Here is a 25,248-nt window from a genome sequence, read left to right as displayed (position 1 = left end):
CACATAGTTGGAATATTGCTCGGTGCGGTCAGGATATAACCAGTTAACAATAAAGGTAACAGCTTTGTAATTTGGGAGACAAACTACTGAGTATACATGATTTTACTAGATAGATCAAAAGATAAAGGAAAAACAAAAACTTTCATCATCCTCATGCATCTATACGCGGGCGAACTATATCGCTAAAAGCAGGAGCCAGATATAAGACTGACAGACTACAGCAAACTTTAGTAGTACAAATATGTGCTTTGTCAGCTGTCAATATTCATGCTTAGTTTCACAGCGACACTCACATACAGGCGGTCCGAACGGTCACTTTGACACTATTTTATACGTGCTTCTTTAGACTTATCTCCCCCTGTCTTACATATTTACAGATGGCGCAAACGACAAGTGCTCTTCAAAGCGGGTCAAGTTGACCTGTTACAGCAGTTGCCCCGACTTGTACAGCAAATTTGCAAGTTTCTCAGTTGCAAAATGCTCAGCAAATGAGCGGATTTGTTTATCGGTAGATGGTACGAAAGAAATTCGACAGGACGGTAGTCAAAAAGTGCCCAGTATGCCAGCAACAGGTACACAAATTGAACGATCTGCATTATTTTATTGAATATTGTTAAAATTTACAGGTTCATAAAGGGCAAGTTGCAAGTTTGCAAAACTGTGGGTCTTAGATCAGCGTCATTAATGCTTGCAGCCGCTTTGGGATATATTCGACATATTCGCCAGTTCAGAAAAGGAAAGAAAGGCTACCCCAAACTCTGACCTAATCCTGAATATTAAAGGAAAGGAATATTCGTATACATGGTCAAACAGTCACAAAGTAGCCTTGTAGGGGTGACGAACATATCCTGCAATCGCACCAAATGTTTTCTCTGTGTGTTTGTTTTATGTGAACAATATGCTGTTTTTCTAAATTAATAGTCCAAAGTAATTAAAACATGAGCAGATTTCAGCACCCTAATCAGGCCAAGCAGCGAGTTGTTCGTTTAGTATCCGGAAATAGAGTAACTATTTGTGATGCATGTCTCATTATAAAAAGATTTGGGCAAAATGGAGATTCTGAAAGGAGGATATTAATCTTTGCCAAATATTAGTTAATGTTTGGAAGAATTTCCTGAACATAGTTTTTTTGACTCCAACATTAATGTAATTGATTGAGTTATTGTGTATTAATACCTTGGAAAAGTTAAACTAAAACTATTTTTTGCATAGCAACATGACCAGATTTCTGCTTGTTAGTGCAATTATTGGTGCAACTGCAGCCCAAAGGCATTGTAAGATAACAAGTATGGTAACTCTAATGTTTATGAAACGTGTATTGTTTTAGATACAAAATGTGTGGTTTTGTTAAGATGTTGACTGAAATGTTTTGAAGGTTAGTAAGTTAGTTGAGACAGGTTTGCCATTTTACCTAATGTAGCTGAAAGTGGTTCTGACATGTCTAGTTTGCAGACCACAATTTTGTTGCATCCGTAATTGAGTCTCCAACATACGATAATACTGATCACATGTTGTCCTGTGAACTTGACAATGTCATTTAAGAATATAATCAGCAGTTTCTGTTTATTTCAAGTAAATTTAAAACTTATATGTACATTGAAATTATATCCTGTGTCTTAAGGGACAATCAGTCACGGGGAAAATCAACATTTTCCTCAATACACTCAATATCATGTTTATTACAGTTTGTATCAATTTTGTCATCAGAATAAGTATTTGCAGAAAATGACATGACTAGCATAGAAACAACTGACACACTTTAGCACATGCATTGCACTGTGCTGTTAGGATATAGCAATGTCATGATGCCCATTGCTCAATTTGTACACTGAACAATGTTCATTGTGTAAGCAAATGTTCTCTACAACAGGGAAAGTAAAAAATGTGAATTTCTTCCCATGTTAAAATTTTATTGGGATATTTTGGTATTTCAATGGGTGGTAATCCTCAAATCCCTGTCTAAAGTGATCCCTGCTACAGTGTATACTGTCACACTTCTTACATCTATCTGAGGTAGCCTGGTAGTTAAAGCATTGGCTTGTCACGCGAAGGTCCCTCAGTTCCCTCAGTTCCCCCACCATGGATGCGATGTATGAAGCCTGTTCCTGGTGTTTCCCACTGTGATGTTGCTGGAATATTGCAAAAAGTGATGTAAACCAAAACTCACTTACTCATCATTACTTCTTTCTGATCCTTCAAATTAAGGATCACAGACTATTAATAAAGTTTAATTATTCATGTCATAGCCTGTCAGAATTTGCATAGCCATGGACTACTGATATGCACTCTGTTGGTTTCTTATGATTTACCTTGAATCGTGTATTTAACTTATCTTAAGGGTCCTGGGGACTGATATCCGAAAGTTTCAGGGGTCCTGAACAACAACATTGGGGTCACAGACATTTAAGTATTAGTATTAATACTGTTATTGTATTGTGTATCCTGATCATCACATTATTCGTTACAGTAATAAAACTGTAAATGATACCCATAGCAAATTCAGTGATAACTTTTTGTTACTTGATTGGAATTTTTACAAAATGTATTTGAACTTTTTCTGCATTCCTTTGGATGTGTTAAAAATTTCATTGCATCCTTTGTCAATTTTTATGAGTATAAGATGCAGGAATTCACATCCTGTAAATCCGTGGTTGGTTTCTATTAATATCTGTCTTGTTACCATGGTTACAGGTGCCAGTGGCATGCAAGGGCTGTTCCTGTGGGCACCAGTTCCCGACACGAGGACGGGCATCTTCCCAGTCTCAGAAGTCACCAGATGGAAAGACAGCTCCCACTAGTAAGTAACCATGGTTACACTTTTTAACTTCTAGATATTTTCACCTTAAGAATATTTCCAAGATGTATTCAATATTTTAATAGAAATATTTGTCAATCAGGGGGAAATTGTGGAACGAGAAAGAGGTTTTCTGTTTGTCATATCATCATGATATTCAGGCATAGTCTATTGCATATATTATTAACGATTATGTCTGTGGTTTCCAGATGGGGATGGGAACAATGGCAATGGAGAGCAAGAACCGATGCGGAGACGAACGGTTCGAACAAAACGAGTCCGTCCTGATTTCTTCAATCCACTGGAACTGGAGTATAGCAACAAGAAGGTCAAGAAACCAGAAGCCAGTAAACCAGAGGTCAGTAGCCTCTGTTGTGAATTTGGTAAACCATCATGGCATTTTATTCATTGTTCCATAATGAATGTTGCAGTAGCATCATGTATTGATGTGGCCTGTAACACAAAAGCCTGCAGCATTTACTTCATAGTGATACAATGTACTCAGGTCATGGCTTGTCCTGTATCCACAGGTTATATCACTTTCTTACATGACAATCCTGATTGTGTAAGTTTCAGATACCTGGTTATGTTTAAGGGTTTTTCAGCTCCATATCCATGCTTGTGGCTTTTATATAAGTGGTGAACTTCTGTGGCCTGCATCCCTTCGACCTTTCTTTCCATGTTTGGTGACATGCATGATATAACTGGTGAACTCACTCACTCTATAATATTTGCTGATGTCAGGGGTGTCCAGTCAAAGTATGATGTTAAAATAGCTATCTGCACACTTACATGTGTCTGTGGTTGTATCATTCAAGTCAAGTGATTTAAACCCAGTGTTTGACAACATAAAATAGATAAAACATTGCTTGAATCCTCGAATTAACCAGCAGCTGAGAATTCATGTCCATTGATGTGATATTGTTTATCATCAAGGTGTTGATGCTAAAATTTTCAATCACTGACATTGGTTATGAATGTACCATTACCAAATGAATCATGAACAATATCACCATATTATCGGTGAACTGACATGCACTTATTCAAAGGTTTTGATTTTCTACTAAATTACTGATGATTACCCTTAAGTGTTTGTTTTTCAAAATATGTCTTTTTGTTTCTAGCCTGGGCCTGAGAGTCCTAAGAAGAAAAGGGGAAGGCCTAAAGGGTCTCTGAACAGGTCAAAATCTGAGGAAAAGCCCAAGGGTAAGTGTGAGGACAGTTTGGAATAACTTTTCTCATTGCTTACATTAGTTACAAGTCATGTTGCCATGTTCTAGAATCTGTGTTGAGGCATTTTCCACAAATTTCAGTGGTTACTTTATGCCACTTAAATGCAGAAGTTACCCATACATTTGGGATAATATTTGTATATGCTGTGCCTTCATGGGTTGAGAAAATAGCATATGTTCGTAGATGATTGTCTGTGAACTGACACACTTTGAAAAGCACGGGCAAATGTTTCAAATAGATGCGTGCCAGTTGGCAGATTGGCTCCAGGTGTAGGCTAAAACACAGATAGCTGCAGTGTTTCTCTTTGGCTGAAGTAGTTGTCTTTAATGGTACGTCTAAGTTAGTTGTTGGAATTAAGCATGAATACTAAGGTAAATATTTGTAATGTAAAGGTGTCCATAAAGACCCATATACCTTTTAGTTCTTGTTGCACTGACGAGAGGTGCTGAGAGAACAGACTGCTAAAATAAAGTTTTCTTTCTGACTGAACCAAGAGCGAAGTAGTTCCCTCTACTTTCCCTCTAGCTTTCCCCTCTATGATGAATGTAATTAGCTCCTTTCCTTTAATATAGAATCATGAAGATCTTCGTTATGGTTGGTAAGCTGTAACCTATGGTTGCAACAGGCAACTAACAGGATTGTGTCACCAGGCTCCCTGAATTGGTTAAAGTGTGCCATTGTATTTCATTTGTGAAAATCGATGCTTATGAGATCAATCACTGGATTATCTGCCCTAGACTTCATTATTGACACCATTATCTCCATGAAGGACAGTGATAGTGGAAAATGATATGATTTTGCCGTTTCATCCTCACCACAAATAACAAGTAAAATATTTGTTTTCTCTCTCTCCATAAGAACAACGGACGTCCCAGGAAGAAGATCTGTTTTCCAGCTTGCCCCCAGAGAAGGCGCTGCAGTACTCGGTCATTCTGGCTGAACTGAACCGAAAGATGGTCACACAGAACTTCAAGCCACCATAGCGGCTGCTTGACTTCCTCTTTTCTATGTTGCATTTTCGTACATTGTCATTGTGAAGGGACATGTCAGTCAGTATGATAGGATCAGTAAATATGAGGGACTGGTCATTAATTGGGTGGAGGGGGAAGGGGAGCAGGACTTGAGATGTCAGAGGGAATTTGGGTGAGGTCTGTGCCAGCAAACTGTGACAGTCTCTATGGGAGGGTCAGCAAAAATATGTTGTTTTTGGTAGGAATGTTTAACTAGACATTTTATGATAAAGTCTATAAAGTAAATATGCAGTTTGTCTTTACTGAGAGGGTCATAGGACATGTGGAGAAATGGAAGGACTGTCCAAAATTGTAAAGCTTTAGGGGAGGAATGTATTTTCATTATATTCAGTGCATCAAATGTCCCTGACCCACCACCCACGAGTAATAAATGACTGGACCCAAACCATCATTTGTGTACAATATATGTTGACTTTATTCATGTTTTTGTACTTTACAAAGTCAAATTTATATCACCAAGACAATATCTGGTTGAAAGTGAAGCATTGAATATTGTGTGATATATATCCCAATGTATTTGTATTTAAATATATGAGTATTTGTGTCTCTGTGCTGGCCTGTGAGGACTTAACTGCATTGGTGTTTAAAATATTCAACTTGATGTACCACTTAGAATGTTCAGTCATCCAAGACAGTTCCTCATGAGAATACATTGAGTAAGTCTGCATTTACAGTTAATACTCAACAAACAAGTTAAAGGCCACACCAAGATTCAGTATTTATTGTGTGGATCATAACATGAACTGTTAGATACTAAAATGTTGATAACTGGGATGGTCCTTCACTTTCTTGTTGAGTATATGATGATTTTCCAAAGAAAGGAGAAATTTGTATATGTTCCCCTGAAGCACATGACATTCTTGAATTTTGACAACAGATTCTAAAGAGTCTTATAATACATGGATGATAACCATCAACTTGCATCAGAGAACACAACTGTCTTGAAAAATAATGGTGTGCCCCAAAATAATGACGTTTTGAATTGTTTGACTTCCAGGTAGAAAGAACTGAAAGAATGTCTGTGGTGTTGTGGCCTTGTAAATTAGATGTGTATTTTATGTCGTATTCTACTTTTATCTTATTTTGTGTTTGATGAGAACATTGTCTTGGGTTCATTGATGTCTGTCTAAAAGAAAAATCATTAATATAACTCATTGTGGTATGGATGATTGGTCACTAAAGATATATTGTCCAGCTCTCTTGTTTGTTGTGTGTCTGTGAGCCATGACTTCACTACTTCTCACATAGAGAAAACCTTTCTTCATGTTAGTGGGTACTAGACCTGAACGTGAAAACAGAACACCCAATGTGATAACTCCTATCCTTGCATATAGAATCCCTTATGTGATAACTCCTATCCTTGCATATAGAACACCTTATGTGATAACTCCTATCCTTGCACACACCTGCCTATCCCTCTTGCCTTCAAAGTGTACTCATGGTGGCTAATAGTGTATTTTGAGGTGTAAAGTGTACAACCTTATAAGGAATATAATCTGGCTCCAATCGGCATGTCTCCCAAATGCACAATAATAATAGTGCATGTCAATATGTACAACACACATACTTGGCTCTTTTACGCAAGCTGCTTATACCAGGGACAGAAATGTATTTTTCAATAAACATTTGTTTGAGGGACAGTTTCCGGCAGTTTGTCAGTGGCATGGTCAGCAATCAGAATATATTGGTAGGACTCATGTACACATGTTGGTGGCATTGATAAACACTTTTGGAAGGACACACAAGGATTTTTTCAATGATGTTCAATACTAAAAGTTGTGTATACAATCTGTTATGTGGACGTATAGTGTTATTTAATGATACAAAAGCGTACAAAATATGGCTGGTAGGCAGGTCTGCTTGCATAAAGAACTCCTTATGTCATAATGCCTGACCTTGCATATAAAACACCAAAGGTGATAACTTGTCCTTGCATATAAAACACCTAATGTGAAAAACACCCATCCTTGCATAAAGAAACCTATCCATATCTGATGAATGAATGTCAAAGTGTTTCTTGAATTAATAAAACGATGAGGTTTTTCTTTAGGCCATGTTTCGAGGTAATTACTTGCCTTTATGAATCATTATTTCATCCTCTGAAACAGTCCACTGATTAACGTGGTTGTCAGCATTATACTACTATTGATGTCATATTAAACCTCTGTGGAACTCTACAGTAGACTGCATATGACAGTGTTAGAAGTTTACATGTATTGTGAAATACTGCAACCCATCGTTTTGCTAGGGGATGGTGGGTTAAAGCATTCGTTCGTCACGTCAAAGACCCAGCTTCAATTCCCCACATGGGTACTATATATGAAGCCCATTTCTGTGTTCCCCCACTGTGTTTTCACTGGAATATTGCTAAAAGCGGCGTAACACCATACATACTCCCTCACTCTTTTGGTTGGTTTTGCCAACATAGGTTCAGACTATTAACATACTTGAAATACATTTTATTTTGTTTGAATCATGACGGGAACATTGTCAATCCTTAAAACAGCACAACGGAAGACCTGCAACTGCTCTAGTTTGTTGGCATGGCCAGTCCTCATTGCCAACAGTCAACTGGAACAAGCCACATCGTTTCTGTTTCTAACACAATAGTCCTCATAACCAACTGCCCGCTGGAAGAAGCCATCTGTGTCTAACAAACTCAGTCCTCATAACAAACTGCCCACTGGAAGAAGCCATCTGTGTCTAACAAACTCAGTCCTCATAACCAACTGCCAGCTGGAAGAAGCCATCTGTGTCTAACAAAGTCAGTCCTCATAACCAACTGCCCACTGGAAGAAGCCATCTGTGTCTAACAAAGTCAGTCCTCATAACCAACTGCCCGCTGGAAGAAGCCATCTGTGTCTAAAGAAGTCAGTCCTCATAACCAACTGCCCACTGGAAGAATCCACACTGCTTCTGTTTGCTGAGAGGACACGCAAAGAACTTCTTGCCGTTGTTGGGCCCTTCTTTCATCACAGTCCGGAATGCACATGGCTTGCCATGACCTTCGCATACTGGGAACTGTGTGTCAGCCCACTGGAGGCAGGAAATAGAAGAAATTCAGTTGATGCATATAGACGATAGAACTACTCTGATACACGACCATTTGTGTCCACGATAGCCTACTGAAAAGTCCTGTCCATGAAACCCATACTAAATTATAGCTATGAATCTTATTTGGAAAGTTCATTTATCATGTCAAAAGCAAGAATTTCATACACTGTAATTTACAGACCAGCAGATGTCATTATGCAGTATTTGGTGTCTAAAATGAAGTGACTAGACTTATGTCTATATACCTGGAAGAACTTGCACTGCTTGGCTCGTGGTAAGCTGCAGGTAAAGAACCACCTGCCTCGGTTCTCATTCTCCTTCCAGCATTGTTTCATGAAGCATCTTCTTTTATGACCAGGACAGGAAGGAAACTTGCTTGGCACCTCCCCTCCTTGACTCCATTTTGATGCCTGAGACGGACTCTTTCTAGGTACCTGTTTAGCTCCTGAACTTTGGTCTGATGGACTGTTGTTCTGAGTTTGAGACATGGATGATAATTTTTGTCGTTTGGGACATGTATTTTCGGAATACTGCACAAAATTGTCAGTACTGGAAGTAAGTGATGTATTCATTGATGTGTTTTGGCCCGACAAAGATCTCTTCCTGAAAGTGTACTTTGACTTTTTGACGACAGAGTTCTGTGTTTGTGATGTCAATGCTTTATCTGGTACAAGAGCATGTCCGCCTTGTGGGCACTGATTCTGTGCCATCAAGTTTGGTCGGCTATTTTTGGGTGTTAGACACACAGAACAGTTTGTCTGAATGGCTGAATTTATAAGGGTACATACTGAGCATGCCCAGTCTTTTACTTCCTTTTGAACATTGCCAGTGCTGACCCAGCCTAATAAACTGTTCTTTGTTGTGAGTTTCCTGAAACCAAAAGGATTGAGTACAGGTTTCTTTTGTTTATTGTCAAAAGCTACTCACAGCATTATTTCAGCAACATCTGGTGACCTGTAATTGAAGTCTTGACTAGATTATCCAGTGTCTGATATAGCCAGGATCCATGCTATCAGCATGATTAAGGTGTGATAACTTGCCCTAAGTCTGACCATCCAATCCCTTCAGTTGACTTTTACAACCAGCACCTGCAAGTCCCACGAAGATCTAGGTTGGAACTGTTTTTCAGCAACCATTGCTGGTGTAAAACGAATCTAACAGGACTAATCAAGTCCTGCCCTAATCATGCCATGCCCAAGCAAATCTATGCTCTAGCCAAGCTATGCCCAAATCCACCCATGCCCTATTCAAGCTATGTCCAAATCCAATCATGTCCAAATCGGTTGGTCAGGTTTGCTGACTGGTTGATGTAGTCCTACCCATCCTATGCTCTGATCAAGCAATGCCCCGGCCAACCTATGCCCTAATCAAGCCATGCCCTGCCAATCTACATCCTAATCAAGTGTGATCTGGATGGATAAATGAAAGCAAAAACGTAAAATAGGGCAAGTCTTTCTCATATATTTGGTTCACAATTTTCAGTGACTGGAAGCACAAGGATAGCATACAAAATAAATATATAATAGATATTTCCATTTGATAGGCCTTGAAGGCATGGGCTCAATTCCTCACAAGGATCCAATATGGGAGACTAGTTTCTAGTGATCAGTGCAGTAGTGAGTGAGAATAGTTTTATGTCGTTCATGGCAATATTACATTGTGGCGACACCAGCAATTGGCAATATTACAGCAAAATCATGGCAAGGGACACCAGAAGTGGATCTATGCTGTGATACTGGTTGAATATTGGAAAAGCAGCTTAAAACCATACACCATACAAATACCCTAGCTTCCTTTCGTATTAGAAAAATAGTTAATGAACAACTTTAGTATATTAACAACAAAAAACTTAATATTCATGATAAATTAGACAAACGAAAAGGGATAGTATATCAGGTCTATGGCTCTACATGCCATTTTCAATTGAAAACAAAGCCTTGCCTTAAATGTGTACACATCTTCATTGGAATCAAGTAATGTCCAAATCAGGCCATGCATAAAACCAAGTCATGATTTTACTGAAGTACTGTCAAGAGCAGTATTAACACTAGCTAACCAAATTAACTCACTACTTGCAAAGAGCATGAGCTTGATTTCAGTAATAAGACATATAAATATAATCCAGTTTTCTTCATCCTAGGATAAAAGGAATGCCTTGTGACAATCAACAACTGAAACCAGAGTGACTAAGGTTAAACCAAAGACCATATGATGAATTTATTATATGGATTTACTGGAAATAATTGTATTATATGGTCTCTGGTTTAATGCTGCCCTGAACAGTATTCCTGTTATGATAAGGTCTGTTAGAAGGCAAGAACTGATGCAGGTCTCAGATGTTTTTGACATTGGTGAAACCAACAAAGATGGCTAACAAACAAAGAATCATTATCAGAGCAAACTGGGATTCAAACCCACGATAGGGGCGGTGGGGTAGTCAAGTGGTTAAAGCTTTCACCCATCATGTCAAAAACTAGGGTCTGATTCCCCACAAGGTTACATAGTGTGAAGCCCATTTTTGGTGGTCCCTGTGATATTGCTGGAAAATTGCTAAAGACAGCTTAGAGCTATACTCACTCACTCACCCAGGGTAACGGTTTTTGTCTGTCCAAAGGACAAAACGCCAGTCAGTGAACTTAAGTGCCTAAATCAACTGTGAAAACCATGTCCTGGCAGAAATCAAGAAGACTCACTGTTTCTGGAAGCGTTTGAGGTCATTGTTCTGACAGTGGTCACAGAAGTAGGTGACCCTAGGACTGTCTTCTCCCATCCTGGTAGTGGTGATCTTCCCCCCACACTGCTTGCACTTCCCCACATGGTACACCTTCTCATACGGCCGCAGGGGTTTACCATCCCGGCGACACTGCAACTCGATAATATCAGACATTAATGGAAAAATACTTTGTGAATGAGATTTATTCTATTATGATGTAAAACAGCTCTTATTCTTTGACACTGTCGGTCAACAATTGGTTGGTTTGTGTGTTTTACGCCGCACTCAGCAATATTCCAGCTTTATGGAAGCGATTGATGACGTGTCAAAAAAGTCAGTGAGCCTGACCACTTGATCCAGTTAGCTGCCACAACAAGCATAGTTGCCTCCTGTGACAAGCATGGATTGCTGAAGACCTATCCTGGATCTCCAGGGGTCTTGTCAGGATGACACAGGTTTTTTCATTAGGCTAATTAACATGATGAAAATTTTTGTCAGGCCATAATCTTGCATGGTTTATAAGTCAGAGAATGGGGGATATATGTACAAAATGACCCCATGATAATTCACTAGCTGAATTTTTACTAGCCACATGCTAGCAGTCCAGTGGTTATTTTGCAGGTAAGTAGACATGTTACCTTATAGAAAACCATGGTGAAGTCACGGGTCATCTTCACCAACAGAGAGATGTGTTCCTCTGTCAAGTTCTGGATCTATTAAATCACACAGTAAATGACTCAAACATGCTCAAAACTCAAACAATTACATCAATACTGAGCAAATGCAACAAATTTGTCACTAAAGGCCATAAACTGGCTTTAATAACAGAGTCATGCATGGGTGGTGCCAATTTTAGCCAATTTTAAATTCAACTTCTTTGTGTCGGGCACTAATTTGAAGATAGAAACGATCGCTTCCCATAACCAGTCTAAAGGACATAAAGAGTCAAGCACCTACTGCCTACATCTCTTTTGAATAGAACGCTTCAGAACACAAAAAGGTCATAATATATTTTGGGGTATAAGTACAATTGATGTTGTAGGTTTGTCTCTCTAGAGAAACATATCTGTTTTCATTTAGTATGTACATCCAGGGCTCCAGATAAGGTCCGTATTGGCGTATGTATGGATAAAAAAATATGCACCATACAGTAGGTCAAAAAATCAGAAAGCGTAGCAGATACATAACACAGCACAGAATTATTTAAGGACGTACTTAAAAAAGTATTCAGTTATTGTCTAGTGACATTGTAGCAACGTTGTGGTGCATATATGAAATGAAACACAAGATTACTTACACGCCGCTAAATTCCATTCAGTACTCTAACTTTTCCCAGTACCCTCATATTGAAAAAATAAAGAATACATACTTATCATGTTGACAAATTATCTGGAGCCCTGTGCATGGGTGCAACAATTCCGTAAAAAGTACAAAGACAACCTATATAAATTCACATTTTGTTTATCAATCTAGAAATATAAATTATTTATGATCAAAAAAGAATCTGAATTTGTTAGGTCCACTTTGACAAAATACTAATCTCATTACACAACTGCATAACACTTGTAACACTAGATGAAAGTATTATTATCAATATGGAACCTGAACTGATGGGCAAACAGATCATGATGGAGAGCTTACCTTGGTATTGGGCCTGATACCACTGTCATACAAGGCCTGCAACATACACTGGTGGAGTGAGTGAGTGAGAGTGAGAGGGAGGGAGGGAGGGAGTCAGTGAGAAAGGGAGGGAGTGGAAGTTGCTGTCAGCGTTAAAAATTTGGGTTGGGCAACCCAGTGATCGATTATCTGAGCATTGGTGCAGACTGTATACTGCAAGACAACACAGAGCCACTTAATCCTCATTTAAACTGAGATAGAATACACTTTGTGATGAACAGAGACATTAAACATTAACATATCTCGATCCAAGAACCAGAAAGATGCAAAATCCCTTCTTCCTGCCTTCACAACATCCAGCCTTGATTACTGCAAAAGACTTTAGTTTGGATGAAGAAGCAACAGTTTTGCCAAGCTTAGAGAACACGAAACTCAGCAGCTATAGTGATTACCCACATAAAGAAGTAAAAGCATATAACACCTGTACTAAAGTAACTACATTGGCTACCTGTCAGGGAGAGGACTGAATTCACACTCCTATTGCTTGTCTTCCATGCACTAAATGACCTTGCTTCAGATTACATTCAAGTGCTCATCGCCCTGCATCAGCCAAGGAGGACATTATGATCTATGTCCACACTCTTAGTTACTGTCTCTGTCACACGTACTGTCACACAGGGATGGACCATTCTGCAAAGCAGGAGCTGTGTTGTGGAACAAACTTCCTGCCTACTTACATGACATTTCCAACATCACAAGGTTCAGATCTGAACCGAAAACCTTCATATTCAAGACAGCATATGACTAGGCACCTGAGCAGTTCTCTGGATTAAGGCGCTCAATTAATGCCTAACTTAACCTAACTAATTATTAACAAACCAAATCATCTTACACTGACAGAACAACTGCAGTGATTGGCTGACTCAAAAGATATCTTGGACATCACAACCATGTTTGATAAATATCAATACCCCACCTCACCATTAAGTACAATGGCATGCCTTATTTCATTCTTCAGGTAGCCACCCCTGAGTAAAATGGAATCCTCCACCTCATACTTGATAATGTTGCCAGCCCTCAGCACAATTGATTCAACCATCTCATTCTTTAAGATCTTGCCCCCACTAAGTAGAATGTATTAACTTGCCTCATACTTGATAATGTTGCCAGCCCTCAGCACAACTGATTCAACCATCTCATTCTTTAAGATGTTGCCCCCACTAAGTAGAATGTATTAACTTGCCTCATACTTGATAATGTTGCCAGCCCTCAGCACAATTGATTCAACCATCTCATTCTTTAAGATCTTGCCCCCACTAAGTAGAATGTATTAACTTGCCTCATACTTGATAGTGTTGCCACCCCTCAGCACAATTGATTCAACCATCTCATTCTTTAAGATGTTGCCCCCACTAAGTAGAATGTATTAACTTGCCTCATACTTGATAGTGTTGCCACCCCTCAGCACAATTGATTCAACCATCTCATTCTTTAAGATCTTGCCCCCACTAAGTAGAATGTATTAACTTGCGCTCATACTTGATGATGTTGCCAGCCCTCAGCACAATTCATTCAACCATCTCATTCTTTAAGATCTTGCCCCCACTAAGTAGAATGTATTAACTTGCCTCATACTTGATAGTGTTGCCACCCCTCAGCACAATTGATTCAACCATCTCTTTCTTTAAGATGTTGCCCCCACTAAGTAGAATGTATCAACTTGCCTCATTCTTGATGATGTTGCCACCCCTCAGCACAATTGATTCAACCATCTCTTTCTTTAAGATGTTGCCCCCACTAAGTAGAATGTATTAACTTGCCTCATACTTGATAATGTTGCCACCCCTCAGCACAACTGATTCAACCATCTCTTTCTTTAAGATGTTGCCCCCACTAAGTAGAATGTATTAACTTGCCTCATTCTTGATGATGTTGCCACCCCTCAGCACAATTGATTCAACCATCTCTTTCTTTAAGATCTTGCCCCCACTAAGTAGAATGTATTAACTTGCCTCATACTTGATAGTGTTGCCACCCCTCAGCACAACTGATTCAACCATCTCTTTCTTTAAGATGTTGCCCCCACTAAGTAGAATGTATTAACTTGCCTCATACTTGATAATGTTGCCACCACTCAGCACAATTGATTCAACCATCTCATTCTTTAAGATCTTGCCCCCACTAAGTAGAATGCATTAACTTGCCTCATACTTGATAGTGTTGCCACCCCTCAGCACAATTGATTCAACCATCTCTTTCTTTAAGATGTTGCCCCCACTAAGAAGAATGTATTAACTTGCCTCATACTTGATAGTGTTGCCACCCCTCAGCACAATTGATTCAACCATCTCTTTCTTTAAGATGTTGCCCCCACTAAGTAGAATGTATTAACTTGCCTCATTCTTGATGATGTTGCCAACTCCTGGCAAAATGAGCTGATCCATCAAGACATCACACACCATCCTGTCCGTCTCTTTCATCATCATAACAACAGCTCGTTTGGGGTTGAAATTAATAGAACAAATGTCAAGATCCTTCAGTTCTTCAAACTTTTCATGACAATCCTTTGACAGCCTAAAAACAGAAAGTTTCTCATTGTGGTCCGGGAACCTTTTCACTTACCCCCATGATATAGGAGGTAGACAGATATGGTTTGTTGACTTAACTGAATTTAACCCCCTGGATAAAGTTGAGTCATTGTGAAGTAAAACAATGTTCTACAAACACAACAACCCAGCCTTCTGGTCACCCCTTGACATCAATGCCAATTCTCCTTTGTAGAATTTTCCTTTCCAGCCTGACAGAACATATACCTTTCCCACTGAAAATCGGTAGAGATGACAAGGAGGCATGGTAGCAACAGAAAGTGACTGTGTAAGTGACAGTTCTGCAGAAGTGACACAGGCATTTTTGTTTGTTTGATAGTTGTTAAATGCCACACACAGAAATTTCCTAGCTGTATGGTGTAAGTCTGTAAATAACTGAGCCTGAGTGATACAATCAAGTGATCAACAGCAGGTGTATCTGCTGATTCAGTTGGGATATGATAACACATGTCAGCAAGCCAGACAATCTAGTGCTCACAGTAGCCTTTGGCATGCCGAGTCAATGTTTGCCCTAGGCATAAAAATTTATGAGTCAACACAACTCCCCGGTGTCATGAGAGGGAATCGTGGACATGATTTCGGGAGTCAACTTTAGTTTGGAACTTTCTTCAAGACATCAACTGTGATTGTTTAATAATGACAAAAACAAGGTAAAGCAGCAATTAACTGGCAAACATTTAACTAAGAAGATTTAAACAACAGCAAAATTACAAGTTTAAATCATCTAAACTAAGGGTCCAATAGCATTGCATCAACAAAGAAACAAGCTTCTGAATACACAGCGTATTTGAGATAATATGTGCATCAAATACACAGGTTTTCTGTGTCAGGGCAAACACTGGACCATTTCTAACACAGATCTCGGATCTGATATAAGGATACGAAGTGAAGTAATTAATTTACGGAAATGACATGCTTGTTAGAGATGATGCATTTCACTGGTTGTTCTATAAAGAGGAATGATAGAATATCTATATATATTTCCTAGCAACATTTGGTGAGATGGGACTGTAAATACTCCCAATGGGGAGGGAGGGGAGGGGGACATGTTGGGCGAGCTCTCTAAAGCACCAGGCTAGTGATCCAGAGAGGTTGACGTTTCAGGATTGAACCCACCTGTGACCGAGTCAATTTTGTGTGCAGACTCTTTCAGTGTTGTCACAACCCCTAGTTTACAGTACACAACCCAGTGCACTTACAAGAACCCACGAATCCGTTGGTATATGACCAGATGGTGACCACATGAACACATGCATACACCTAGTTGCAGGTACAGCAACGTGCAGTAAACTTGGACAAAGTGCTGTGACTATGTGTCCCAGTCCACCCAGCTGTCAATTGGGTACCTAGTTAGGATGAGAGAGCCACAATAAACTTGGTAAGCCTAGTGGCAGCAAGAGGTTTATGATCCCCAGGGAGTTGAGATTAGAATACAATGTGCTGTTGAGACTGACATCCAGTGATCGAGGGAATAATACCAGCGCCTTGAGCATGCACTAGTGCTTGGATATGTGCACTATATAAATATCCTATATCTATCTACATCTATCTAAATAAACTCATATAGTGAAATTATGCTAATGATCCCACCTGATGTCTGCAGCAGTCTTGTAGAAGGCCAGAGTGTCTCCATCCATGTCCAGCTCTAGCGAGGCAATGGTGGTCATCTTGGAGTAGTCCTTGTCCAGCTGGAGGTTATTTACGCGGAATGACCCCGCCATCAAGAAGTGGATCCTTGAGAACATGCATATGTACATACTGAACAAAACCAGCTGATGTGTTTCTCTAGAGAAACAAGCCTACAATGTCAATTTTACTTATGCCCATAATATTTTATGATCATTTTGTGTTCTCAAGTGTTTGATTCAAAAAGAGATGTAGGGAATGGGTGTTTGTATTTATGGGAAACGATCATGTCTTTCTTCAAATTGGTGCATCCTATCACAACATGGCCATTTTTATATCTTTCACATCCAGATGGTATTTTACCAGTAGAAAACTCACCATAACATCTTCTACAAACATTAAAGAACACCTTTAATTAAAATGACTTGTCTGAAATCAGACAATTGAACTTGGCAGACCACTTCGACATGAAAATTTCTTTCACACTTCGATTTTCCATTTTCTCTATCAGATTATCTTTTTTCTTCAACTGAGCATCTTTGTTTAGCAATAACGAGACTTCTACCTAGAAACAAAGCCTTAATATCTCCCTGATGGTTTGGCATGTTTGTTTACACGGCACCATTTGCAAATGATGAAGGATGCATCATCCAGCACCTGAGACGTTGGCTATCGGCCTTTAACACAGCAGTTGCACAGCACTCATAATACTTAATGACTACATTAACAGATTTTTTTCTCAATGGAATGCAATTCTTAACATACACAGCCAACTTTCTTATGAGATCACAGTTATCACTGGACATTAAAAGATTATATTCAGCTAATGTTGGAAATACATAGTGGGTAAATACATATTTTCCAAGGAATAAACTGTTTATGTAAATTCACACATGCCTAGCACACAAACATGAAGTGGTACTCATCTTTGACATAGTACATTTTACAAACAATACATAATCTTTCTTTTCTTGGGACATTTGAATATCTACCCTATCTATCTATTTTCAGTTGTGGAGAACTACTTTAAGTACAAAATCTGAAAGACAACATTTATTTCTAGCTATTTCGGGTAATTTGACTTCCATATATTACACACACTGACTTCAAACCCTTTGTTTCTAGTAGTCAGGCCTTATGAATGGAGGAGCAGAATGATTACAACAGCTGACTAAGATGATGCTCAGTTTGATCCAAATATTGTGCTCATGTTACTGGCCATTGGTTAATATGACCTAGATTCGATCCTCTACGGACCAGATCTTTTTCACGCTGGTGGATAACAATATTCACTCACTCACTCTGCTCAATCCAACATGGTCTTACCTTAAACAAAAGTCTCCGAAAAACATAAACAGTTCTTTCCCTAGGGTCAGCACTTCCTCCAGTTTTCGACCAATCAGCTGGTCATATTTAGTCATGTGATCATCTCTTTTCTGTTTCTTTACATCCTGGAAATCACAATGTTAACACACACTGTTAGTTGTTTGCTTAGTTCAACAAATTCAGAGTCCAGTGTTATTACCAACATATCCCTTAATCCACTCTGTAACCTGGGTCAGTATGTAAAACCATACACACTCACTCACTCTGTAACGCTTTCGGTCAACATCTGACAAATTAGGGGCGGTGGGGTAGCCTAATGGTTAAAGCGTTCGCTCGTCACGCCGAAGACCCGGGTTCGATTCCCCATATGGGTGCAATGTGTGAAGCCCATTTTCTGGTGTCCCCCGCCGTGATATTGCTGGAATATTGCTAAACTCACTCACTCACTCTAAAAAATTATCCTGGGGTGTAGAATATCATTATATAACCGATATTATTACCAAGTCATTTATCTGATTTTGTCTTTAAAGAAATAAGAGGGTTTATGATCTATATATCTTCTAAAAAGCCCACATGACACTCTGCAGTAACTAACTTGTTTCCTTCAGTCAGACTTATTTTTAAAATTCTTTCGTGAATGTGCAGACACTGAACAATTGAAAAATAAAGAAAAAACACAAACATTTTATTCTTTCTCTAGGAAACAAATGTTAAAAGGTCATTGTTAACACAAATCAATTATTCAAAACACAATAAAACATCCAGCTATAATCCACCTTCAAAATTTGAAAACCCATAAATTATAACAAGTCACTATAGGAACTGAAAATATATTTAAAAACATAATCTCTTGAATCATTATTAAACTACACACCTGGATTTGGGGTAACATTTACATAAACAGAAATCAGCCAAAGTAATGTTATAACACAAGTCCTGTTCACTCACCCTGCTGACGACGTTGCCAGACACACTCCGCACTGTTTTCCCGACCAGTCGACCTCTGATCTTCTCACCTTTCAAAGTGCAACCTGGACCTTCAACCATGGTCACCTAATGCCTTTCTTTCATGAAAATGAGAAACAAGCATACCTAAATACTGTTACAGCATTATAAATGTATGTGACAATCATGAGCATCAGTCCTGTTTAAGGACGTTCAGCTAAACAAGTACAGCTAGCCAGACACAATGGCAGCAAAAATCGGTGATGTCATTTGAGTGTGACCTCATGGTACACAATGATGTCACAATGATCTGCAAAGTATTTTGACTGAATTATACTGCTATTTTATTCTGCTTGGTATCACCCATGTATATATCATGTGGAAGGAAATTTGGGAGGACAAATAGAGAATCTCACCCAAGTGTCTGCTGATATCAATTATATAAACAAGAATTGATAGAGTTACAAATCCTTACTTTTTGAAACGAAAGTTGATATAATTGATATCAGTAGCCAGAGGGGGTGAGATTCTATTTATCAAAAAAAAATTATTAGTTTTCATTTTCTTCATTAGTTTTCAATGAAAACTCTCTGAACATGGTACTACTATTAGACTTACAGTGCAGCGATGTCATAGCATTGTGATGTCATCAAGTTCATCATAGCATTGTCAGGACATTGTAAAAAATCTACTGTCAAAACGATATGTCCAAGGAGATATCATTTGATATCACAAAAGAAAGATCTCCCGAGGGTCACAGTCATGGATGATAAATGTTCATATTTAGCCCCAATTATAAATGCATCTATAGTGATAGTCAAGTTTTTAGACTAGTTTCAGTATTTTGATTGTTTTAAAAATACGTGAGTTGGGTTGTAGTGTACAAAGTGCTACCAGAATGTCACACAAAATTCAAATGATATCACAAATACATGTCATTGTTACAAACATGCCAGAAGTTTTCATTCACTGATGTTGCACGAACAGTACAATTAGTTGAGCACACAGAGGCAAATGTGTTAACGGCTATTCTAATTACAAAGGAAGGCATCCAATCAGGATACACCAGGCAAAGCATTCGCAAGTCTTGCCAGCTCACAACAAATCCCAGTTACACCCTGACAAACTCAACTGCTTCTGGTTGAACTTTGTCAGTGGGCCATGCATGCATTATGGGAATTGTGGCACACCCACTACACACAGCCGACACGTGATGATACAGCACAACTACATTTACATATGTTAATCAGCATTCGCAGACTAATTACGCATACCTGATAAAATGCATTCGAAGAGCAATGAAAGAAGCTTTAACTACTAAATGATACATGTATTTATGTAACCAATTTTCCCGCGTCGCAAAACGTCATTTCCGGTCTGTAAATAGAACAGGGGAATCCCAATATGTTTTGGAAATAGCCGCGACCGAAGCCTGTTGCAGGTCTACTAACGGTGAACAAATCCTCAAAACTGAATTCAAATACACCTAAACAGAACAAACACCACCGAAATTGGAAAATAAACTTTATAAAATGCAACAGTTTCCTCTACAAACGAAACAAACGCGTTATGTGTTTGAGAGATTTTTGTACTGTCTAGGAGTTCACAACAATGTTTTTGACAATGTACGTGTAGGCATTGCTGGATCTGTTTCAGTATTTTTAAGGCATATATTTGCCTCGAGGATAGATAGATAATGGAAAAATCGCCTTTCCGAATAAATAACGGGATATATCTTCCTGGAAGAAGCGTACAGTTGAGAAGGTTTCTTCTTCTCAAGATTCAAGAAAGGGGAAGAGGCAATTTTAAACTCGGTTACAGTCAAAAGCACACGAACCTACGCACACGATTCGCTCAAGCGGAATGTCAGAGGCTACAAGGAAAAGTCCGGTGACCCAAAAGGCATCGAACAATGAAATCGAAAGCTTTATAAAGCTGTGGTTCCGCAATGCTGCAGGCAGAGATGGTGGCAGAAAGGAACGAGAAAACAAAAAGACTGCTGTAAGCACTGTAACGACACCAGATGACAATAACACATTGTGATGTTAATTCATCAATATCACTTGAGTGCAAAGCCAGGTAGAATACTGTGACGGCACTCTATAACACACTGTAACTGAAAGTGCTTTCGTGAAGCATTCATGTGTTACCAATGTATATTTTTGTATGTAAACCACTGAAATCATTTAACGACTTCATTTTCATTACCGCCATGAAATAACTGTAATATTGCGGAGAATGATGATAAGTCCCTACCAACCCTCAACCTCGTTTTCATTTATTTTAAGCATTCTAGACAATTTTCAGCAATTTGGATATGTTCATTTCCATTACTCATGTTTTATGAAAAATACGGAGTACGTTTGGTTCAGTTGACGACTGAGAGAGCCCATTCTTCATTGACTTTGTTGTATTTGTAATTACATTAATGTGAACAATAGCTTGGCAAGTTTGGGGCTGTAAAACGATATAGTATAACAGAAAAGCTAGTCGGTATTTTCAATACAGGTATGGTGCTGGTTTATACTGGCCCAGTGCTGGCCCAGTACTGAAATGTCATAAATAGCCTGTTGCTGACCCAGCGTTGATAAACGGTACCGGTCCGTTGATGGCGTGCAGCACTGGGCCAGTATTTAGTACAGCACTGGGCCAGTGGTGGCCCGGTGACGAATTGCCACCTGGGGTACTACTGATGATGACATTTTCTTATTCTTTGAATATAAGTTTTACTATAGGGAAGGTCACAACCCAGGTAGCAACAATAAGGTGGGTCAGCGATGGCCCACTGACGTACAGATGTGATGGCCCACTACTGGCTGTCATCACTGGCCCAATGTAATTTCGGCTCATGGGCGCGGCATTGGCGCAGTGCAGTTTGCCAATGCTTGGGCGGCGATGGGACATCATTGCACCATACACCAAAGCGTCAATCCAGCATTGGCACAGTTGCACTTTGCCAGTGTCTGGCCAACATAACGTAACCATTGTACAACTAATGTTAAAACTGACTCTTGTCACAGACTGAGTTAGTCTTCTGGACTAGTGTGCAAACCTACAATGGAAGCAAAGAAGAAACACAGGTTTACATCAGGGCACATATACAAAAGGGGGAGTTCCTAGGCTTATGTTTATTCTTTGTACGACATTTCCATGAAGATTTGAAGTAGTTTTGCAAGCGATCTCTACCAAACCTCGCACAACAAATCAATCAGAATTTAGCAAGATAAAATCATTTCGTATACACGCAATTGTAAACAGAATTGAAACATAACATGAGAGAAACTTGGGATTTGACATTTATTTACAGTATTGAGACGTTACAATACGTGCACATACGGTACGAAAAAAGTTTGTATGGAATTAAATATCATTGTTACAACATCAGTCTTTGTTCTCCTTTCGATTGTCCCGATCTTGCAGAGCTTTCCCTAGCAATCGCGCATTCTTCCCTCCCGTCCCCACTTCCGTCCCTATCCACTGCGTATCTGGCCATGGAGCCTAGCTTCGATCACTTTGTCTTTATCCGTAGCGTTCTTGATTGCTGGGTTTCTCCGTGTGGCCTCTGCATAAATATAGAAGAGTAAATAATTGTGAAATATTCCGGATAACTGTAATTAGTGCATTGCAACAGAATATGATGTTGGTATATCACTTTAGGGGCACATTCGTAGAACTAAAAATGTGACGGAACTAGCGCCATATGCATCATGTCTACCTATAACGACTTAAACTCGAGGTTATAATGATCTCTTTATCTCACATGTACAAAGTTCATTACATGACCATTGAAACTCGGGTGAAAAACTGGTGAAAATGAACTGTACACGACCACACTACCAAAATCAACAACAATTAACCCACCCATGACCCATTTCTCAAAAAAGATGCATCCGTCCCTGAATTCATCAGCACATGTGATTTGTTCACTTCCATGTTTCCAATGACTGTCAATGGTTTTATAAAATTACATTGCGCACCAGAGCATCTATGGGCACCAGACAGTTGATTATGACACCATCTTGCAATGTGTACCATTAGATACGGAACTCTAGATCATTTTGCCATCGTATAAAAAAACGACAGGCAGAACCAGAGATGGGGGCGACGAAGGATTTGCTCAATGAGACTATTGAAAACCGGGTGAAACTTTTCAACTTTCTGAACACTCAATGATCAGTTTATCTCGTGTTGCACACAGCACATATCAGTCAGATTTTGTTGTACGTCAGAACATTCCCGTATTTCTACTGCTCTGTTTACGAGCCTGCATCAAATATCAGAGCACACACGGGTAACTGTTGATCCGTTTATGACCCTACATTCTACACCAGAGCATCCCTGGGTACCTGTTGACCCAATGACCCAATGTCGTACACCAGAGTGTCCCTTGGTATCTGTTGACCAGGTTTTGACTCTACATCGTACAACAGGGCATAAAGGGTACCCATTGATCAATGTATGACCCTACATCGTACACCAGGGCAACCCATGGTACCCATCTACCAGTTTATGACCCTACATTGTAAACCAGACCATTCCAGGGTACCTGTCGATCAGTTTATGACCCTACACTGAACACCAGATCATCTCACGATACCCATTGATCAGATTAGGAACCATGTTATACATCAGAGCATCCTACAGTACCTGTTGATCTGTTTATGGCCCTATATGGTACACCAGAATGAGTGAGTTAAAATTTAACGCCACATCAGCAATATTTCAGCCATATCATGATGAGTTGTACACCAGAGCATCCCAGGATACCTGTCAATCATTTTATGACCCTTCACTGAACAACAGAGCATCCAGGTTACCTGTTGATCTATTTTTGAGTCTTCATTGTACACCATTACAAACATTTTTTTTTCAGTATCTCTCTTTCTTTATTCTCTGAGATTGGTTAACAAATTGTGCATTACCACAGACAGTGAGTACAGACACACATAAAAGCACAGAATATATTCAACAATTCCCAGAACATCATAACCAGCTGCTGCAAGAAGACATGGCGTGCATCAATTGCAGGATTGGAACTGTGTTTCAAATACATTCTCATTTTTCTAAACTTTCATTTCAAAACAATCTTTTCTGTACATGTCCTATGTGTTTAAATTCATATCTGTTATATTCACTTTGGTCTTAAATGAACAGTGATATGTAAAAAATACAACAATGACTTACTGTTTTGGGGAAGATTATGTAATTAATTTCTACAACAATCAAATTCTGCAACAATTGTTATTTTGAACTACTGTGATACATGACAACAGGCTATGGGTAAGAGCTGAGTCCAATATTTCGTCCTTAGTCGAGTACCATGCAATACTAGAAAACATGTAAGAAACCATATGTAAGTGTAAATATGCGGAAATGACTTGAAGAGAAATGTACATTTAGAAAAATAAGTCTGCTCTACTTGTTCAGAGTAAATAAATGACAATACCCTCACAGGCACTTGATAGAAAAACTAAAAAATAAACAGCATATTCTACTGGTAATATTCCCTAAAGTATGGACTTGTGTCTTTTAGTTTTTACTGCATCAAGTACCTGTGCTCCTCTAATGGAATGGCGTTACAGTCAACAGAAGTTAAAGTCAATCCAGTGACAGAGGTAATTGGAGAAGAGCGATCCCACTCTTTATCGTATTCCATGCAGTTAAATATATCTGTTTATCTATATCAATAATTCCAGTTGATCAAAATTTACATACATATCTAACATCTGGTAATGTCAACAAGATCAATATTGACATTTATGTTGAATATGATACAAAAGTATTAATAAAGATACTTCAAGCTGCGAACACCATCTTATGCTCAGTGCAATATTTTCCTACACTGCTGGTCAGTATCACTAGTTCTGTCCATGCAAGGAGACTGAAAAGGTTATGTACAGGAAATCTCCATTGTTTGAACCTGAAATAATCATTCTGTGGAACAGGATTTACATAAGGCCTTAAATATTTTTGGTAGGTTTTACAGACCAACCAACCCCTCAGATACGAGATTTAGAAAAAAACTAATTAGAAAAAAAAATATTGACAGAAAATCTAGCAGTTTTACAAATAATGAAACAAACCCCCCAACAAAACAAACAAGATTTCACCTATGGTGAATAATATGTATTTGTTTTATTCTAACTAAAAACTTATAAATATGGTTTATCATTTCACAACGTTGATCATTTTTTCATTATTAGTAGTAAGATAACATATCTTGTCACCACCTACACTAAATATTAGAAAAAAGGATTTGTGAAAAAACGAAACTGGATAAACAACACCTAATTGTAATAT

At 38.9% G+C, this 25,248-nt stretch overlaps 2 protein-coding genes across 3 annotated transcripts; one reads left to right on the top strand and one right to left on the bottom strand.

Annotated features, from left to right (window-relative positions):
• The first annotated feature begins 379 nt into the window (after positions 1 to 379).
• On the top strand, positions 380 to 6,693 carry LOC137274379 (UPF0547 protein C16orf87 homolog). Its single transcript, XM_067807534.1, has 5 exons — positions 380 to 572; positions 2,692 to 2,797; positions 3,004 to 3,152; positions 3,919 to 4,000; positions 4,886 to 6,693. The coding sequence occupies exons 1-5, from the start codon at positions 513 to 515 to the stop codon at positions 5,008 to 5,010; spliced, it is 522 nt and encodes a 173-aa protein (XP_067663635.1). The 5' UTR covers positions 380 to 512; the 3' UTR covers positions 5,011 to 6,693.
• Positions 6,694 to 7,502: 809 nt separating this feature from the next.
• Positions 7,503 to 20,153, bottom strand: LOC137274382 (endonuclease 8-like 3). Of its 2 annotated transcripts, none has more exons than XM_067807539.1 (10): positions 20,081 to 20,153; positions 18,952 to 19,067; positions 18,004 to 18,128; positions 16,642 to 16,785; positions 14,842 to 15,019; positions 12,467 to 12,502; positions 11,464 to 11,538; positions 10,806 to 10,975; positions 8,358 to 8,982; positions 7,503 to 8,094 (listed from the first exon to the last, which is right to left on the bottom strand). In XM_067807539.1, the coding sequence occupies exons 2-10, from the start codon at positions 19,048 to 19,050 to the stop codon at positions 7,930 to 7,932; spliced, it is 1,617 nt and encodes a 538-aa protein (XP_067663640.1). In that variant the 5' UTR covers positions 19,051 to 19,067; positions 20,081 to 20,153; the 3' UTR covers positions 7,503 to 7,929. The 2 variants fall into 2 exon arrangements, with proteins under 2 accessions (XP_067663640.1, XP_067663639.1); XM_067807538.1 differs by having other exon boundaries at positions 19,988 to 20,136.
• Between the last annotated feature and the right edge of the window lie 5,095 nt (positions 20,154 to 25,248).

Source organism: Haliotis asinina, chromosome 2 (assembly GCF_037392515.1).
Source record: "Haliotis asinina isolate JCU_RB_2024 chromosome 2, JCU_Hal_asi_v2, whole genome shotgun sequence".
NCBI lineage: Eukaryota > Metazoa > Mollusca > Gastropoda > Lepetellida > Haliotidae > Haliotis > Haliotis asinina.
Note: the sequence above shows the minus strand (reverse complement) of the source record. Positions and strands in the feature narration are given on the sequence as shown.

Coding starts and splice junctions, on each gene's coding strand:
- LOC137274379 (XM_067807534.1), top strand. CDS start 513: ATGGTACGAAAGAAATTCGACAGGACGGTAGTCAAAAAGTGCCCAGTA. Junction 2,798..3,003: donor TGGAAAGACAGCTCCCACTA/GTAAGTAACCAT, acceptor TGTGGTTTCCAG/ATGGGGATGGGAACAATGGC. Junction 3,153..3,918: donor CAGAAGCCAGTAAACCAGAG/GTCAGTAGCCTC, acceptor TTTTGTTTCTAG/CCTGGGCCTGAGAGTCCTAA.
- LOC137274382 (XM_067807539.1), bottom strand. CDS start 19,050: ATGGTTGAAGGTCCAGGTTGCACTTTGAAAGGTGAGAAGATCAGAGGT. Junction 18,129..18,951: donor CTGGCAACGTCGTCAGCAGG/GTGAGTGAACAG, acceptor TGTGATTTCCAG/GATGTAAAGAAACAGAAAAG. Junction 8,983..10,805: donor CTCAAACGCTTCCAGAAACA/GTGAGTCTTCTT, acceptor TTTTGGTTTCAG/GAAACTCACAACAAAGAACA.